Below are 19,920 nucleotides of genomic sequence, written 5' to 3' on the forward strand. Positions count from 1 at the left end.
TCCTGCTCTGGAGGTGTACGGCAGGGGGAGGATGGTCACTGGGACACCCGCAGGAGCAAGAGAGGCCTGCAAGCACTTAGAGACTGTCTGGACTTGTTCCTTTGAAGATACCATCAGCTGCAAAGTCTGGATGCATCCAAGCACCAGTGCATCCATGTCCAGGCTGTGCTGGCACCACTTGGCTGCTGCATGAAGGAAATTGTTGCTCTGTAAGAATCAGCATCCAATGCTTTTAGGTTTACAGAGAACCTGCTGGCTGGAAAAACTTTTTTGTTTGTGTGCCAAGGTACAAAAAATATGTTAAATGCAGGTGTAGTGCACAGCTGGAGGTGGGGGCTGGCAGGTGGTCTCACAGGGTGGGGTCCCTGGGGTCTGCCAGCACACCAAGGTCATAGCAGCACCAGGTTGCCGGCAGCAACTGCAGAATTGAGCATGTAGGGGCAAACTGGCATTTCCTCATTTTCCTGGCTTTCTCAGGAGTGCAGATGGTAGGTTTTGATAACTAAATGCTAGTACAGAGTACAGAGAGGTCTGTCTAGTGTGGGATATGTAAACCTCAGTTCAGGCTTGGATATGTTCCTTTTCTGTCAGTAGGAGGTATAGGCTCATTATTCTGTTCTGTTCCTTTTTCCCTTCCTGTTGGTTTTTTTTTTTTATTTTATTATTTTTCACTCCAGTTTCATAGTGCTGGTCCAAGTAAAGGGTAATGAAAATTAAGTGACTTGGCCTGCCTCTTACACAGCTACTGCTGCGTGTAGTTAGCAGTTAATGAGAAATGAGGCAAGGCAGAGCTCATTTTGCTCTCATATAGCCAAACTGGCTGTGGAGGACTTAGGAGTAAGATGGGATAGTAATCGAGTGTGATGTTGTGGTATTTAGGGCAAGATCACAGGAAAAGCATTGTATTCCTTTGAACAGGATGGAGCCTTTCACGTGACTTTTTTTTTTTAACTTTAATTTTGTAATCTTGATCTGTTATCTAAGAGCAGGAAGACATCCTAAATTTGGAAATGTATTTCATCTCCTTGAGGAGCAGAAGATTCCATCTTGGTCTGTCTAGGGAGCACTGGTGTCCCCCTGATGTGGGGCATCTTGTTTGGCAAATGCTGGGGTTTGCTGTGCCCAGATCAATGCACTGAGAGACCTTTAAACTTGCATTAGGGCTGGAGGATTTTTCTCTGTTGCTGTTGGCTCATCTCCAAGGTATGTTGTGGGCTGTGCAGTGCTTGCCCACACAAATGTCCCTCAGACTTCCCCTTCACTGTGTCTCTCGTGCCTGAGAAGTCACTCCAGAGCAACTCTTCACTGGTGCTTCCCACTTGGTGAAATCTGCCTGTGTGGGTTGTCTGTCACTGATCTGGCCTGACTGGTAGGCTCACTCCTTCTGAGCTCACTGGAGTTTCAGAAGAAATAAAATAATAGCTGTCAGTAGCTTTGTGTCAGGAGGTTTGGTTACTGCTTTTTTATCCTGCTAGCTTTTCTCCTAGACTTCTTAGGCATGTGCAGATTATAATTTAATTTCCTTTTGAATTTAATAACTTTGAAAGGACTAAAATCAATAGCTGTTCAGAGTTGTGATTGGGGATGCAGAAACTTTCATGCCTTTCTCTCCTACAGCAGATAGTGCTTCAGTTGCGAGGGGAAGCAGAGGGCTGTCCTGTAAAGAAATCCACTGCATGTCTGCAGCCAGAGTCCTGTTTCAAGCCCTATGGGGTAATGTTGGGATACTCTTTTAATCTCATGTGTGACTCTCAGCTTTTAAAGAGCACAGCTGAGCCTGCTTTTTTATCTTGGCAAGTTTGAGTCCCATGTGCTGTGATCCTCAAACTTGGGGTCCAGAAGGTGGCTTTTCTGCTGCTGCACTTCTCCCTGATGCTTTTAACCTGGTTTCAGTGTAACATCCCTGTCTGCTTTCTCCTAGTAACCTCTTGCCCCATTTCACCTCGTTTGTATGGAGTAGAAACCCTACAGTTTATTTTCTACTTTCTGGGGAGATGCAGTCTTAAGTTAATTGAGGGAAGACAGATGGGACCTGCCAGCTTTTTGTATGCCAGCAGCCCATCAAGGCTAAAACCGAAATGTCTGATGGCTTGCCAGGATGAGCTTGTTAATGTGCTGCCCCAGGGTGGTTAGGACTTGAGGGACAAGTCCTTACAAAGTTGGGCTGCAGTAGCTAAAGTGTCCACAGAACAGATGGCACACATGCCCCATTCGGAGATTGCTGGCTGGTGCAGCCACCCAAGGACCCGCTGCCTGGATGGGGGAGCCTGCCTGTGGATTGGCCATGATGTGACATCCTTGAGCATCCCTACTGTGGCTGGGTGTGGAAGTTCCAGGGTTGGCTTGCTCATCACCTGCCTGGGTTCCACTGCTGCATCCTTGAAGCCCCGGTGGGAACTGAGAGCTCTTTTCTTGAAAGACAAAAGGCAAAGTGCTACAAACCACAACAGCTTCCACGCTAAAAATACCATAAAAGGTTGTGTCCTTAGGAGCTGGGCATGGGAGCAGTTCCCACCCACATTACTGCAGCATGAGTCACCAGGCTATTGCAACTGCTCTCCGTGTGGATGCCCGGCTGAGGAGGAGGAAGGGGAACTGCTCCGTAGCGCTCTGGAAGTGATGAAGAATTATGAAGAAGAGGATGACGTGCGGGCATATGTGAACACTCTGCTTTCCTTTTGTTAGATTTTTTTGTATTTCGTGCGGTTTTCGGTCTTTTTTTTGGTTTTTTGAAACTTCCAGCAAATGGTATTTGCTGATGATTTGAGCTTAAGGCATTTGCAGCCAAGAATCTTCTGAATATGCAGATACCCCCAGTTTGCTTTTAGGAAGCACAGTAATTGCCACGTGATTAATATGAAGCTGGAAAACCCCTCTGACATGGAAGTACGTTTTATTTACTCTCTTTAAGCAAAGGTTTTTTTTCCTCTCACTATCCTCTCTCCTCATCTTCATCCTTTAACCCCCTACCCTGATGCCAAAACAGGCTGTGTGTCCTTGTGACAGATGGTGTAAAAGCGCATCTCCCTTACATTGTGCCCTGCTCTTCCCCATGCTCTTTATCCACCAAGCAGGTATTAGGGACTAAACTTGTTTACGTTGTTTGGGTTTCTTTCCTGAGACACCACCCACCTGTCCCGGCCCCAGCAAGGCTATGGGTATTGTTTTCCCTTTTCCTTCCCTTCTGCTTGACGTCTTGGCCTTTGGGGTTTACCGGAATAAGTTTGTCAGTGAGAAATTCTATAAAAAGCTTCCTTTATTTAGACACCAACCCACTAATGACATCATGAGGGCATGGTCTTCCAAGTTCCTCCAGGCTGAACGGACAGAGGGAGGTGGTGGCTGTGAATCTGAGCCCTGCCCCTTTCCCAGTACACTCCTGTAGTTGTGTCCAGTGGCTGTCCTTCAAAATAACCCCAGTCTTCCTCCTCCTTTGGGGACAGGGCAGGGAGGCCCCCCCCAACACACTGATGCATCTTTAGCAAATGTTTTAGCAGTAGAATATAGCTGTGGTGGTCTGTCTGTCTTCCTACTCATCACTTCCAGGTTAGTCCTTTGCAGTGCTCTTTGGTGGGTATTCACCTTGACTTCTCAGGAGAGCAGGAGGCTTGCACACTCAATCTCTTTGATGCTACCAAATTTTGCATCAGGCCAGTTTCAAATAACTTTAACAGGGAAGCAGGTGAAGTGAAGTTAAAAAAGCCTGCATGGACAGACAGAAAGCAGTGGGAATGGGCACATATGAGATCTACTGCTTGTTTTATAGTGGAGGAAAAGAGGCATTGGGTGGGGGGCAGCAGAGCAGAAGTTGGCCACCAAAGTAATGCACTGTCAAAATTATTTTGTGAGTGATTTCTTTAAAAAGTATTGGTTTGAGTATTTTTGAGTGGGGGAAAGGTGTATATTTGCTAAGGGTTAAAAAGTAGTGAGTGTGATCTGGACAAGGTTTGTGAACCTTCTGGAGAAGTTATTCCTCGGTTTTGTTTACGTCTTTGGAGAAGAAAGTATGCTATGGTGTGCTAAGCTTCCCCTTGTATGTGCTCAGTTTGTTAAAATGTTATCACAGGTGCTTTCGTAGTGGCCTACAGTAACTCCTGGGTGATTTTTTATGTGATCAATAAACCAGAGCTTATTTAATGGAAAGGTATAAAAGTCTGTGCTGAGCGAGTTTAACTGACTTCCTTGATTCTGCTCATCCTACTGTTGAAGTAAGCCCTAGGGTTGATATATATTATGGCTATTGCTCTTTAGATCTGGGAGACTTTGAGCAGTAGACTTACTAATTCAGTGTATCCATAATGCAGATTTTTCCACTCCTGTCTAGAATTTGGGTTAGATGAGTGGCAGTTTCCAGCCCTGTGCTGATACCTGCTCTGCACTGCTGCTCCATTTGTTGTCCTTCCAATAATGACCTCCTTGATACTCTGAAGTAATAAAATCTCAATAAAATCCATATTGCACAAATACTCTGCAACATTGTATGAGTGGCCAAAATACTTTGTTCTCTTTGGAAAGTTATTTTCCAAAGTTAGGTGGTGTTAAAAGAAAATACAAATTTGCAGGTGCCAGTTTCTGAGAGTCTTTCAATCAAGTAGCACAGAGAAGTGGGATCTTTGGGGATACTTTCCTGGGGTGTCTTGTTGTGGTCTCTGGCAGAAAAAAAAAGAAAAAAAATCCAGTATCCAAAACACAACCTTAATTAAAAAACAAATATGTTTTTACTACTGGGAAGTGACATCTGATAATGTTTTCACTAAAGATGGTGTGTGGAGATAGGGTATTTTTAGCTGTGGCTATTCTCAAGTTGTTGTTTTGTGACCTTCTTCTAATAATACATTTCTTTAACACTTTCCTTAGAGTTTTTTTAGAAGCTTTTTCAGACAAAGATGGGGGAGAAGAAAAGGGAGCAGCAGCCCACTGGTAGAAGAACTACGGAAATCTGTGTTCTGATGGATATTGGTGCCTAAGAGGGGTGCAGTGTTACAGTTGGGTGTACCTTGTGAAGAACCTTTCCCAGGTCAGAGAGATGGCTTGGGATTCAGCTTTCCCTCTGGCTGTAGCAGCTGTCTGATTGACACTGCCTGCTTCTTAAAAGCAGATGAAAACAGGATCAAGGTTTAAATAGCTGAAAGAGGAAATCTTGGATAGAAGAATGATGTGCAGGTAGAGATGCTGTAGTGCAGGAATCCCATGGAAGGGCAGGTGTAAGAGATAGCAGTTTAAATTTCAGTCTTTATGGTTTGGGGTTTTGGGGTGTGGCTGACTGTCTGGAGTCTTTTGGGATTTACCTGCAAGTGTTGCCTCTGAGATAAGAGAGCCAGTAAATTCCCTTGTGAAACCTGAAGTTCTTCATCATGCAGGAACTGCTGGGCTTCTCCTCACCTCTTGCTGGCAGACTGAAAAGGAAGCACAGATCTTGAGGGACCAGTGAGCTGATCCTGGGTTTTTGTGAACATCAAAGGTGCTGTGAAAAAGTTTCTCAAAGAGTAGTGATATCAAAGATAGGAGAGAAGAAGCATTTTCAGTTCTGGGTTACTGATGTTGTCTGTATCTCAGTAGCTACCCATGGAAATGGTCTGGCTCTCCAAAGGGAACAGCAGTTATGTGTTTCCCCAGGCTTGACTCTGGTGGTATTGTGGGAGGAAAGCAATTTAGCTGATGGTAAATAATAAACACACGTGAAAGCAAACAAGCTGAAGGAAGGACAGGCAAGAGTGGTCTGGCTATGCTGCTCCATCTCAGAGGGCATCAGGAAAGATCTCCAGAAAGAACCTCATGGTGGGTCTGGAGAGGTGTCTGGCTGAAGGGATGAGGAAGGTATTTAAGTGGTTGTTTACTTCTTTATATATTTTTTTTTTCAGAACCCAGATCAGTGATCAGTGGTTTCTGCTAATTGCTAATCAATTAAATGAGCTGAGGCCGTTTTGCTTTCCAGCAAATCCTTTTATGCTGTGGTGCCTTTTTAATGATCAGAGGCACAGTCAGAAATGACAACCCAGTCTACTGAAGGTGTTAAGACCACATGTCTAGCCTTGAATCTGGAAAAAGGTTGCTGCTCCCCAAAATACCGAGCCCACATCCTGGGCCACTAGCTGGGGAGAATGGGCTGTGTGGTGTGGGGTGCTTGCAAGTCCCACACTCTCTGGGGCTGGGCAGGGCTTGCCACAGTAAAGGGGATCTTGCTTGAAAGAGGTTATGGATCATTCAGCATCACAAACGTGCCAAAGTGGACCTTTCTGCACCACTCTCCCTGCCCCCATGTTCTTGGACCAAGAAATTACTTACTTATTTTGAAGCTCATATTTTTGAAATCTGTATTCAGCAGGTCTTATGCCAAAATGAAGGCCAGAGTTAAGGCCTCCTGAGAGCTTTCATCAGGAGATTGTGCAGGGCTGATGCTGAGCTCCTGTAGGTGCTGGTTGTGCATTTTCCCTTACATCAAATTTGGGACACAAAGTCGTTATCTGGGTAATCCTTTCATTGCAGGGAACCCCACCTGTGGATGAAAGCTGTTTGGGCTTGGCATTGGCAGTCACAGGCAGGTTTCAGTCATGAGTCTGCAACGTGTCAGCTTGGGTGGCCAGAGTTGAGCATTTCATATCCTGAATAATACTTGGACTTTATAATAATACTTGGTGCCCTTCTTAGGTTTAGGACCTGACATTTGATACACTGGTTGCCTAAAAAAAGATTAAATTAAATATAAAGAGTGACTGAGTAGTGCTTTTTTGGGAACTGTAGTCTTGGTGCCCTGTTTTCATGTCACACCTGGGTTTAATTCATCATAACTCAATAGCAGAAGTGCCACGGGCTTAGTGCCTGGTGTGAGAATGTTGCCTTTGGTGAATAAAGGAGCAGCACCAGCAAGAGTGGAAGCTTCATCTGTGTCGTTTGGGGATGAAACAGGGTGATAAGGGATCTGGCAGGAAGGAAATGCAGTGTGTGGTGAGAAGAGCATGTTCTCAAAGGAGCATATTTAGAGTACAGCAGATACTCGGGGTGGGCACAGTGTCTTCTGGGGATGGTTTGTAGCTGGAGAACAGGGGCAGCCACTTGAAGTGGTGCAAAAGGGGCCCTGTCTCTTCAAGCCATGCTGCTGGAACATAATCTTCTCCACAGGACCTGTGAGGGGATGGAGGAGGTGCTGGATGGAGCTGGGAAGGGCAGCACTGGACTGTGCCTGGTCTGGGCTGGATTTACTGGGCGGGCTCCAAAGGGCCTCTGTCTTAAATCACCCCCTGCTGCTTTTTGCTGGGAGTGAGCTGTTACTCTACTGAAAACCCTTCTGAAACAAGGGGAGCCAAAAACAATCTGGGAAAGCAAGTATTTTCTGATAACAGTGAGCAACAAGCTTTTGTTTGCTGTCAATGGAAGGAAGTGGGAGAAACATGTAGTAGCTATAACACAGCACAAGATTACTGCTGGAAAAGAGATTTAGTGCACAGATTTCTCTAGCAGGGGAGATATCCTTGAGGAAGGGCTGCTTAAAGTGAGTGGGAAAGGCATGGCTTTTGTTTTGCTGCAGCAGTGCATCTGTGTGAAGCAGATGCTAAAGGAAGGTCTGTGGCCAAGATGAAAATCTAGGTCCAAGCTTTCATGTGAAGTGGGAAAGAGGGAGATGGAGTCCTTAATTTGTATTCAGCCAGGATAAGATTGAAGCAACTGCACTTTAAATTAAAGGGAGGCCCCTGTACTCAACTGACAGTGATGATAAAGTGTGAACCAGCTCTGATCTCTTTTCTCTGGAAAGATCCTTCCTTCTGAAGAACTTGATACTTTGTTTAATAAAAAGGCAGAAGCTCCCATGCAATATTAGGTTTAAAGTCTTATCTGAAGGCCTGCAGGCATGTTCTAACTCAAGTAGGCATTTTATACTTTGTGTTGGACCTGTTTTTTACATTAGGGAAAAAAAATTTCTTTCTTATCAAAAGGCACTTCACTGCCCTTAGATGCTTATTTATTTGCAACTTCCCTTTTCCAAGCTTTCTTGCACAGTGCAGAGTCCAGCTGCCCTTTAGTAGGATGCATTGTGGTCTCCCAGGTTTTGATCTTGGAACAGGAAGATCCATTTCCCAAGCTGCTGAGGAAATCATCATCCTGCTTGCAAATGCCTTTTGTAGCAGGCAACTGAAATTTTGTGTGTATAAGTGAACTGTTTAAAGTGAAACGTCTAGTTGTTGCTTTGTGGGATAAATGTTAAAGCATTTTTAAGGTAAATGCACCTTTCAAGTTCAAAGTACCTTTTTTTTTTTCTTCAGTGAGCATGTTTTCAGCTAAGTAGAACTGCATCTTGAATTGCAGTTGATACTTGATTTGTGTTTGTTTGTTTCCTGGAGAGAACAGCATCTGCTGCTGCTTTTCTGGACAGCCTTGCATGGGCCTCCATCATACCAAATGCTCATCTTTATAGAATGGCCACAAGCTCTCATGTACTTAAACTTCTCCCTCTGCTTTTTTAAACTTTCCCCTCTGCTTTTTATCTCATCCAAGAAAAGGTTTTGTGAGTTTTTTAGATCTTCCATTCATACTGTTACTCCCTTCATGCAAGCTCTGGCTTTCACTGGAAAAGCCTTTTCTTAAGTATTTCTGTCGATAGACTTGAGCCTGCTCTGGTCCCCTCTGACTTGCTTTTATCCCACTTCCATTGCTCTCCATTATTCACATCAGAAGTGCTGAGGACATGCAAGAAAGTAAATGTTGGTAATAGATCCACTGTGGTTCTCAGCTCAGGCTTTTCTGAAGTTCTTTGTGTTGCTTTCTCAAGCATGTTTGATCAAAGGTGCTGAATGCCTCTGAAAACCTAGAAATGGAAAGGTGGTATCTGGTTTGATGTCTGTCCATGTCACCTGGCTCCCTTGGTTGTACATCCCCTTGGATCCTGGGCTCCACGGTAGCAGGCATCCAGCACCAACCCACCTGGTGTTCTTCCACCCTGAGCATTATTTCATTGTAGTTACAACTTAAATACAGAAACTGCTAGTGAAATAATATGGCTTGCTCCAAAATGTTGGTACCATTTAATTTTTCCTGTCTGGAAAGCAGTGTTTGTCTTTCAGCCTCTGTGGCAGGTTTAGTTTTATATCAACCACAGTAAAATGCTAACAGCCAAATACACAGCAAATTGTGAGATGTGTTTTGAAGCCCTGACCAAATGGGACAGAAGTTGATTTCAACACTGTTCAAAATCACAAGAATCCTTGAGTTATTTTCATATTAACTCCTAATCTGAAAAGCTGCTTTTAACAGGGTATCTGACATGACCATTGCTGTTTCATAAGCTAAGTATTACCTCTGCTTTACCTCTTTACCTATGATTGGATTTTATAAACATGTTTTCCACAAAGAGAAGAGGGGAGGACTTCTTGTGTGGACAATGCCCCCAAAGGGAAGGCAACCACTATGAGGAGGGGAAAGTGATAATAACAGATCTGGATCAGGCCTATGTACTTAGCAATTTCTTTGCTTCATTCTTTGTTGGTAGTCAGGCTTTCCATGTGTCTCAGGTGGGACTGGGGGGGTGAAGTCCCTCCCAATGTAAGCAAAGAGCCACATTCCAGACCATCTGGTGAAACTGAGTAAGAACAAGTCTATGGGGCCTGATGGGATGCATTCCAGGATTCTGAGGGAACTGGGTGATGTGGTTGGCAAGTAATTTTCCATCATTTTTTGAAAATTCGCAGTGGTCAGACAAAGTCCCTGATGACTGGAACAAAGGGAAGCATCACATCTGTTTTTAAGAAGGATCGGAAGGGGGACCCTGGTTACAAATCAGTGAGCCTTACCTCTGTGGCTGGGAAGATCATGGAACAGATCCTCATGGAGGCAGAGCTAAGGCACGTGCAAAAACAAGGAGGTGATCTCACAGCCAGCACGGCTTCACTATGGGCACATTGTGCCTGACCAACCTGGTGGCATTCTCTGGTGGAGTGACTGCAACACTCAACAAGGGAAGAAGACCAACCAGTGTCATCTCCCTAGAGGTCTGTAAGGCCTTTGACTTGATCTCAGATGACACCCTCATCTCTTAAAGTGGAGTGATAGGGATTTGAAGGGTGGATTGCTGGGTAGAAAAGAAATTGGCTGGCTGGAGGTAGTCAGAGAGTTGTGGCCAGTGACAAGTGATGTCCCTCAGGGTTCTGTCTTGGAGCTGGCTCTTCATGAGCCAGCAGTGTATGCTTATAGACCAGAAAGCCCAAGCATCCTGGGCTGCATCCAAAGCGGGATGAGGAAAGGGGTTCTCCTGCTCTACTCTGCCCTGGAGTGCTGTGTCCAGCTCTGGAGTTGTCAGCATGAAAAAGTCAGGACCAGTTAGAGTAGTTACAGAGAAGGGCATGATCAGAGATGGAGTAGGGCTGGAGTACTTTTCCTATGGGAACAGGTAGAGAGAACTGGGGTTCTTCAGTCCAGAAAAGAGAAGGTTTCAGGGATACCTTAGAGGACCTTCTAATACTAAAAGAGGGCATAGAAAAAAAGAGGGAGAGTGACTTTTTACACAGGCACATATGGATAGGACAAGGGTGAATGCTAAAAGAAGCTAAAAGAAGAGAGATTAAATGTTAGGAGAGATTAAATGTTAGGAAGAAATTCTTTACTCAGGGGATGGCGAAGCACTGGAACAGGTTGCCTGGAAAGTTTGTGGATGCCCTATCCCTGGCAGAGTTCAAGGCCAGGCCAGATGGGGCCCTAAGCAACCTGGTCCAGTGAATGGCACCCTGTCCTTAGCATGGGGATTGGGAATTAAATGATCTCCAGGGTCCCTTCCAACCCACACCATTTTATGATTCTATGATTTTTAATAAAATGTTGTGTTTGCACATACATGCACCAAAAAAAATCCTATATTTCTTAAGTTGGGGTGATTTTAGGAGTTAACAACAAGCAGAAAGAAACAGAAAAGTTATGTTGTGATTAAAAAGATTCCTTTAATGGAATTTAAAAAATAATGTATTCTAATGCTGTCCCGCACATAGTTCCAAGGCTGTTAAAAAAAGCTTTGGGAGACGTTTTCTCAGTACTTTCCGGTGTTGGATCAAATACTTCTTGTTTCCCTCAAGTTTTCTGTTACTGGATTTGCTTGCATGGGGCTTTGATAGAAGAAAACAAGTTAACAAAAGCTCATGCATTAGCATTTGGAGAGGCTGTTTGAAGGTAATATAAGTCCAGGATACTGCCAGTAAAATGGTCAGGGAGTGTCCTCTGCAGAGGCTGCCAAAGACAAATCATTTCCTGCAAGGGTTCTGTATTTGGAGGGAGAGTGAGCTGATTAAACTCATTAATGTGGTTGAAGGAATGAGGGTGGCTCCTAGGGGCTGGGCATTAGTTGGGGTCAGGCTAATGGCTGAAGATCCCTCTCTCCTGAAGAAGAGGTGAAGCCAGAGGCTCTGGAAAGCAGTGTAAGACACACAGAGTCTGCATAAGTCTCACTTCAACTTGTGTATCTGCAGCATACAAGTAATTTGCCTCAATAATTATTTTGGACAAGTTTTTCACAGACAAGCTGCATCTTGTTAGTGGAGTTTTAACTTCCTACTCTTTTATTTCATTGATTGCTGTACCAGCAACTTTATATAATGGTACATTTGTTATTTCCTTGTATGTGTTTAAAAAAAGATGCTGCATGTCTGTGCCAAAGAGAGCACAGGGTGCTGGCAGCATGGTAAGTTATGTTTGCATCCTTGTTCCTTTGGTTTTGGCTAGGGAACATCACTAGCTCCACAGTGCCCAGGGTGACATCTTGGGTATCAGCCAGGACACGTGTCCTCACCCTGCTGCTTTGGGCACATGTTGGGGGTAGGTGGCCTCTAGCTGACTGTGCCCTGCCATGCCAGAACTAGGGAAAGTTTTAAATAGCAAAAGAAGCCTTTAGCTTACCCAAAATTGCCAAGTATAGCTGAAGGCAAGAATGACAAGGGAAGAGTAGTGTGTCCTGTAGTGTTGCAAATGTACCATAAAGAATAAAATACAGTGTTTTAAGAGGAATGCACATCTAAGTGGAGAATGCCCATCATTGTGGCTTCCTTTCGTTTATGGTTAAAGAAATGCAAACAGCTTTTCCAGTCTTAAACAAACAGAAGAAGCCCGTTACTAAGCTCTGTGTTGATATAGTTCCCTTCCAGGTCAGTGCACCACCCGGAAAAAAAGAGATTTTTTTTTTCCCCTCTGGCTTTTTCTTTTTTCCCCTTTTTATAGACACTGGAATAAAAAAAGGAGGGAATGCAGAGAGAAAATTAATCTTCAATTCTTCAATTCCCAAAAGAAGCATGTGGACCTTTGCATTCTTCAGTTTGCTTATTTTTTTCAAATGAAAAATCATTTAAATAATGATGCTTTTAAAAATTCTCAAGCATCTTTGATTTTTGTGCAGTACTTTGTCTGGATTTTTTTTTTTTTTGCTATTGTTGTCTCTAGAAGATGTGCTTACATTAGAAAGAGTTTAAAAAATATTTGGGTGCTCCTTTATTCCCTGTGAGGTCTCAAAATAGAAGCTGACAAATAATTGCTTATAGACTCACTGCTCTGTTCAGAGGGTTTAGTCTAAAGCAGCATCTTCTGACTTTGCAACAGCTGAGCTGTGCAGAAGCACCGAGGCTGGGCTTACTGAGCATAAGCAGGGAGGAGACCAAAGCTCTTTATCAGCCCTCCTGTTTATCTCCTCCCAGCTCCATCCTTGGGGAGAAGAGCGCCAAGGCACAGCACCAAAAACGTGTGTGAGAATGAGAGCGGGGTGTAAGTACTGGGAGCAAAGGAAGATGGATGGTGGGGAGAGGGTTAAGAGAGGTTTTATTTATTGGTAGTGCTGCTCATGTTGAGGGGGTGGATAGCATGTAGTTGCAGTCATACATGGCTTTTTAGTTATTTCTATAACTAGAAGACTTGGCCAATTTATTTGGGTTTCTTGATATTGCCATAATCTAGCAGCATAGTGTTGTCATTGTTGTCACCACAGCTTGCAATTGTACTGTAAAAACTTGGTGCAGATTGGGACAATAGAGGCAAATGTGTGTAATCTGTATTTAATGTGTGTAAAACACATTATCATCTACTAGATGATAACATATATAAAATATAATCTGTGTAATGGGTTGCTTGATTATAATGGTGGCCACCTCTGAAAGGGTGTGAGGCCTTCTGCACCTTAGGGCCTCCAAGTCATTATGTCTGAGTGCTGGAGAGGTGACAACAGGGAAATTCAGCACAGGACAGCTCAGGGTTGTGTGGAAAAGTCCATTTGCTGGTGTTTGTGAGGGGATTGGAAGAGAGGCGGTGTTATTAAAGTGGTGGTTCATGACAGAAGTGAGCTATGCTTTCTCTGCCCAGTGTTTGCTGACTTCAAGCAGTGTGTCATGCTTTGGGATGCTGTCTTGATTTCACACTTGTGGAAGTAGTGTGTTGCTTCTCTGAGTTGCTGAAGGTGAGAACTAAAAAGTTGGTTTCTGTAAGTGATAGCTCTGTGTTGGGCTCTGCTGACTTTTGGACTGTGTAGCTGTTTGGATGTATCAAGGAGAACTGCCAGTGCTGGAAGGTGGCTCAGGTGGCACAGCTGGTGCCAGCTCTTCTACCGTGCAAGTCAGTGATGTGTCTTGGTCTTAACCGGACCCAAGCCCTGAAGGAGTGGCCTGAACCCTCCATTGCAGCCCTTCTTGGGGGCACCATAACCTTAGATTAGCTGGAGTAGAATGTAATACTGTGCCTTTGGCTCGGGTAGGGGACATCTCCCTGCTGAGCTACCAGTGCCTGCTGGTATAAAGGTGTGTTGGGCTCTCAGACCTTCACAGGACACCCTGTGACCTAACCAGGGTGGAAAATGGCAAGAAAAACCACACCAGGGTTTTTTTGCAATGCATACAAGTGTACTTTACCTTCTGCCATTGTATGCCCTGCAGTTACAGCCTATTCCTTCCCCACCAGCTCCATAGGAACCTTCCTTTCCTCTGTGTTCAAAGACACCTGTGTTAGTAGAGGTGCTTTTGCTGTGCCAGAACTGGAAAACTGATCAACTTCTTATTTCCTTTGCAGTGAGCCTGGGGGACAAGAAAGTGTGGATTGCCTCCTGCCTTGCCTCTTCTTCCAGCTGCCTGCGGTGAGCTCTCACGTGCCAGAGGACGAGGGTGGAGGAGAGCAGCCACGTGAAGCTGGGGCCGTGGGGGTGAGCCAAAGGGCTTTTGGCCGGTGGTCTGTGGCAACTGGGGGTCCTCAGCACCCTGCAGCAGAGACCACTGGCTCCTGCCAGGTAGATGCCTTCAGGGGAGTGGACAACTCCAGCTGAACTGATGAATCTTGGCACGTGATACAAGGCTCAGGTAAGGGCACATTGCTTGGAGCTGGGTTATGTTTTCATCCTGTCTTCTCCAAGTTCATAAACTGGCTCTAGAGCAAATGAGAATTGCACTGAGAGCTGTCATATACAGTGGTTACATATGCTAGTAAATCAGCAGGATCTCATCTACAATGATGCTGGATGCTCTGGTTTCTTGGGGTATTGCTGGTGGCATCAAAGTGAGTTGCAGTAGAGGTTCTCCCTTGGTGTTCCCACTGCCTCTGCTGAGGAAGGTGCTGTGGTTTTATCCAGCGCAGCATCCAGTGCAGCTTCAGATACAATGCAAGTTTACTAGGACAGGAGGTCATTTGAATTTTCTGTAGCACATCTGTGATTCATCTAAAGTGATCTATGGGCAGTCATTTTCAAAGACCCCAAGACACTTAAACCAAACCTTCCTGGAATTTAGCTGGCAGCTGATTTAGTGCTCCTTATGCTCTTAAAACAAACAAACAAAAAAGCTTGCTTGTGTTCTCCTGGGTTGTAGTCAAGGAAATAAATATGCAAACAGGATCTCCTGTATCTTGGCTCATCCTGCTTGATAGTAATTTCATTCCTGAAGCCGTAATTCACTTTGTGAGTGCAGGTCTTGATTTCCTTTCTGGTAGCAGGGATGTAATTGTGTGCCGGAATTGAGCTAAGGTCAGGGATGCACAGTCCAGTGAAGCATTTTGAAGCTGGTGCTGGCCAGGATGGTGCTGGCCAGGATGTTTGCAGTCTGGGCTTGTTAATGAAAGAGAATCTGCACAGGGGGATCAGCAGAAGTCCTTGATGCAAGTGCACTGAGTGTGTTGCCATTTTGGAGTAGAAATTGAGGGTCTAGTAAAAAAATGCTGCAGCAGCTGCAACACTGCAGATGGGGATGCTGGCCTTTCTTGCACCACTGCCTGAGGTGAAGATTGGCTTCTGCATGGGCCTGGTTCTCACAAAGCAAAAGCTCTGCCTACAGTCAGCAGCATGTGGCCATCACTTCCTCCTTGGCTTGTCACCTCACGGGCACACAGCCAGGCATGCCCGTCCCCACCTGTAAGAGCCCACAGGCCCTCCTGGGTGCGATGGGGCCTTTGAGGTTTCCTCAGGCTGTGGTGGAGCAGTCCCAAAGCCGTGATCGCTTTGGCTCTGCATGGTAGGTGTGCAGTGGTGTAATGCTGTGGCTTTGCTTCTGAAAGGCTTTGAGTGTGTGGGAAAAGAGCCTCTGATGACAGCTTCTCTTGGCTTGCAGCTGCTAACTGTCCCCCCACGTTCTACCAGGCAGCCAGGATGGGCAGGTTGCTTCAAGCCCTTTGCCTGTGTGGTTTGAAGTGTGCCAAGGTGCCTGTTTCATGTACTTAAAAAGTCTTTATGGGGCTTACTCAACTTCTCACAGCTTGCTTTAGTTGTTTTCACTGCATGGCCAGGTTTATTCCAGGGCGTGCCAGTGTGTGAGTCACTGTTACAACTAGTAGAAGCTTTACAAATGAGTTGTAGCTTTCAAAGTGCTTTGCTGGGAGGTGGTGCAGACTGCAGGTGTACTTTGTGAGAGGCTTTTTCCTCTTAGCAGTTGTATAAGCATTTTCACTTGCATAGATGTATATGCTTTTCCTTTAAAACTGTTCCCCTAAAGCAAAAATTGCAGGCTGGTACCATAGATGGCTAAAGACATAAAATGCTGTGTTTAAATGGGCTTTTAAAATAGAACATGAAACAGGAACAGTGACTTGTTGTGTTTCAGCAGTGTAGTAAGTAACCTTTTTTACCTTATTCCACAGCAGCAGTTTCACTCTGATAGAGGCCAGAGTGGTTGCGATGTACGGTGTGTCAAAACTTGCCTTTTTTTCTTCTCCTAGCAGCAGTCTCTATTTAAAGTTAAGTGGACATAGTCAGAATGAGAGCACACATTCACCTAAACCCATTTCTGCTTTTTCAATGACCTTCCATCAAATAGAAACCAGCTACAAACATGTAGTCTTAATCTCAAATGGCTTGAGTAGATACTGTTCTACAGTACAAAAGATTTAAAAACTGGGTTCCAGAATATCCTCAAATCCAGGCTGAGACTGAGAACATGTTGCTATGCTGTGTTTCCTAAGAAGAGATTTTGCTGATATTTTCATTTCAAAACCCCATCTGTCAAGTACTGGCAGGGTGATTGCTGATGAATTGATAAGCGTGAGACATGGTGTTGTGGCTGGGGGTGACAGGGGACATGTGTGTGTCCTGGGCTGTGTCACAAGGAGCACTGCTGCTGGGCCATGGGAAATGCTCAGTTCTCCTGGGCAGTGAGCAGGGCTGCAGAACTGGGCTCGTGGCTGGTGGACAGAGGTTCCCCTCTCCCAGCCAGGCTGGTCCTGGTGGGTGCTATCCCATGTGGGGCAATGGGAGCTTGGCAGTTCTGACTGGAAAAATATGGGGCTTGTGGGAAGCGTATAACAGTAAATCTGATTTATGGAGAACAATTTTGACATGAAGTCTTGGATTTTCGATACAGATGCTTTCTTCTTGCTGCCAATATTTGAGATTCCAGCTGGTGAATTAATTCAAGGAAAGTTGCTTTCATTCAAAAATTGGGTATTTTATTTCAGGTTTGTTGATAGCTAGATAATGTTCAATGTGGGTTGGCAGTAATGTGCATTTTCATTAAACATTTTTAGGCTTACTGTAGTTGGTATTAATTTTTACTCCCTTAAATTGTAAACTGGAAGCTGCAAGTCTTAGTGTGAGATGACAGATTGTGGATGTTTTCAACTCATTCTTTTTAAAAGGAGCTAGTTCATAACTTTGTTTTGGGGTTGAATTTAAAGGTGCATGGTTCAGGGCTTTCTGTTGCTTATATCCTAGTTAATTATCTAATACCATTGTTGCATAGTTCACATTTTCTTACTATTCCTGTTCATGGCAGCTTCATCTTGTGTGTTTGTCATGGAAAAAAAACCTCTTTGCTAAGAAAATACAGTACTCTCAGGAGAAAATTGGGTGGCAGGGTTGAGAAAGTAATTTGAGTGGTATATTAAAAAAAGTAAGTATGCAGTCATACATAGGTATATGAAGAAGCATGGCAGGTACAGTACAGTCTGTTCCTATTTATAGGAGGCCTGTTTACATCAAGTAAAAAAATTATGTGTTTCATCAAATCCTTCAGAAAATAAATCTCAGTAGTTTCCATGTACATGAGGTGTCATTTCCCTCAAACAAAAGCTGTATAACATCATGATGTCAAAACTACCCTGGAGTTTGAGCAGAATTAAATAATAAAAATACCCTCTTCAGTATCTGCTGGTACAGAGCTAAGCTACATTCTGTTCCCTCTCCAGAGTACTTTGACAACCGTCTCGTTGAGCGCAGCGCTGTCTCTGTGCTCTCCCAAGCAGCAGCACTGTGGTCACACCCCAAGGCCAGTGAAGCTGCTTGCCATTTCCAGCCTTCCCACTGCCATCAAGCATTTTCTCTGCTTTCAAGTTTTTTCCTAAATTTGGTCTTTTGCAGTTTTATAGAAAGAGAAAACAAATACGCATATTCCAGGAATGAGATTAAAAACTGGCTCCTTTGCGCAAGTCTGGTGTTTCTGGCTGCAGAGAGGCTTTTGCAGAAATGAATGCCAAAATATATATGTTCTTGCTGTGTAAATCCTCCCATGGTACCAAGCTACTCTTCCTTTGTTATTCTTTTAGAGTGTGGTCAGAGATGCTCAGAATAGTTTTCACTTTATAAGTGTCTTGAAAAATTGCCCATTTAATCTGACATACAGTTTATTTTTCCCCTGTAGCCTGAAGAATATTTGTATTTTTAGCAGCATGTAAAAGACGTAATTGGATTTTTTTTTTTTGCCCCAAAACAACAGCAACAACAAAGTCAGAATTGGGGGAGTGAAATTGCTTATGAGTTTCACAGGAGATGTGAGAAGCAGGAGATGCAGAAGTATTAGGTGACACGGTGAGACAGTTACTCAGACCTTGCTACATTGGAAAATTAAGCTGTGATTAAAATGTACTGATCAAAGTTCACATTTGAAATAGGAGCTGCAGCTTGGAGAAATAAAAAAACAAAATACACTTTAATATTTCTGTCCTTGCTCTGTTTTGATTGTGGAGTCAGTAAGACGGAAAGATACACCAATCCTGGTATGAATTTGAAGAATTTGCATTTTTCCAGTGTCTGAATGCATGAGTGTGAAGTGGTGCCATGCCTGTGCTGCTGTCTGATAGCGGGTCATGAAAGAACCCTGATTATATAACCCCCTTCCCTGGGGGTTTTGTCTGCCCACGTTTTCTCCTTGGTGTGTTAGTTCCACCTTTGGTGAACGAGGAACTAGTTATGGCTTGACAGGGAGGATGCTTCTTTGGGCTCGTACAGGACAACACTCAAGTTGTGTTTGATGTGGGTGCTTACCTTGCTCATAAGTATGTGTATGGGATGAAGCAGAGCAGTGGGCACAGACCCCAGGGACCTGGACTGGGTCTTGTTTAGACCAAGACTGGTCCCTCTCAGCATAGGTGGGGACATCTTGCTGCTGTGTTGTTTTCTTTTGGAGTTGTATACAGAAGGCAATCATCTAGAGGCCAATTCGCTTGTCTCATGCACACTTCAGTAGGCAAAAACTTTTTTCAATTTCTTCTTTGAAGTTAAATCTGCCTCTGGATGCCCCTACCGAGCATCTCTTGGCTTCCCCTCCAAAGCCAGTGGTTTGCTGTCATCCACGTGGGTGCTGTGCCAAGCAGAGCCTGGCTGGCGCCTGTGCTGTGCTGGGCCAGTGCTCTGTGGCTGCTTTGCGTGTCTCCATTTAAAAGCCATGTCTTTCACACTGCCATGTGTGTGCCTGGAACAAAGGCAAGCCCCCCCCTTGCTCGGGCTGGGCTGTCCCAGTGCAGGGAGCAGGGAGCTGGCAGTCCTGCTGTGTGCAGGCAAGCTCCACAAACTCTGTACAGCGCTGTGCAACCTCAGCCTAATTTTAGCTGTGGGATATGGCTGGAAGCTAAAATTGTCGGCAAACGTTTTTTGTATTAGCACTTTCCTAAAATATTTCACATGCTGTGTACACATTTACTTATCTCCTTTCCCCTCCCTCCTGCTTTTTTGTTTCCCCTTACAGCTTCTGATATGAAGAAGGATATAGAGTCTTTAATAGCCCAGGAAAAAGCAGAAATCGTCGCCAAGTATGAGAAGGTACCACCTTGTGCCCCTCCCCACCATGCTGGCTGGGGCTGAAGCTGTTTAATCAATTAGGAATGCATCAAATAAGAACTTTTGCCTCCTTGCAGGCATCGCCCCAGTAAGCCTCATGCCATTAGGCTTCGTGCCAGCTCTCCCTTCCTATACATCCCCTCTCACTACATCCCTGGAGTTTACTGAGGGTCCCACGTGTGCTCAGCATAGATACTGAAAGGTGCTGAACTTCTGATGCTTCAACGCTCCCTTAACATCAGGAACTTATGCCCAACAACACTGTTTTTTCTGATGTACAGCTTTTCCCAGCCTCTAGCAGAGGCACACATGGAATGCTGGATAGGCTGAACTTGGCATTTCTCTCTGCCTTGAATTTGGCTCTTTAGTGCAGGTTTTGCTCTCCTGGTTCTGTGCCTTTTATCATTCAGGAGAGAGGGATGTGGGCTTTGGGCGCAGGATGCTGG

At 44.6% G+C, this 19,920-nt stretch overlaps 1 protein-coding gene across 3 annotated transcripts in view; it reads left to right on the top strand.

The window, feature by feature from the left end:
* Window positions 1-19,920, top strand: part of LOC102041554 (USP6 N-terminal-like protein) — an 86,467-nt gene that overhangs the window by 42,212 nt on the left and 24,335 nt on the right. For 2 of the 3 annotated variants that reach the window (XM_031055725.1, XM_031055724.1), the window contains 2 exons: window positions 14,017-14,300; window positions 19,383-19,456. In XM_031055725.1, the coding sequence (XP_030911585.1) occupies window positions 19,391-19,456 (66 nt within the window). In that variant the 5' untranslated portion in view covers window positions 14,017-14,300; window positions 19,383-19,390. Of the gene's footprint in view, window positions 1-2,871; window positions 2,887-14,016; window positions 14,301-19,382; window positions 19,457-19,920 lie in introns of those variants that run through there. The other variant, XM_005419571.3, reaches the window with a different exon arrangement.

Source organism: Geospiza fortis, unplaced genomic scaffold (genome assembly GCF_000277835.1).
Source record: "Geospiza fortis unplaced genomic scaffold, GeoFor_1.0 scaffold66, whole genome shotgun sequence".
NCBI classification, from domain to species: Eukaryota; Metazoa; Chordata; class Aves; order Passeriformes; family Thraupidae; genus Geospiza; species Geospiza fortis.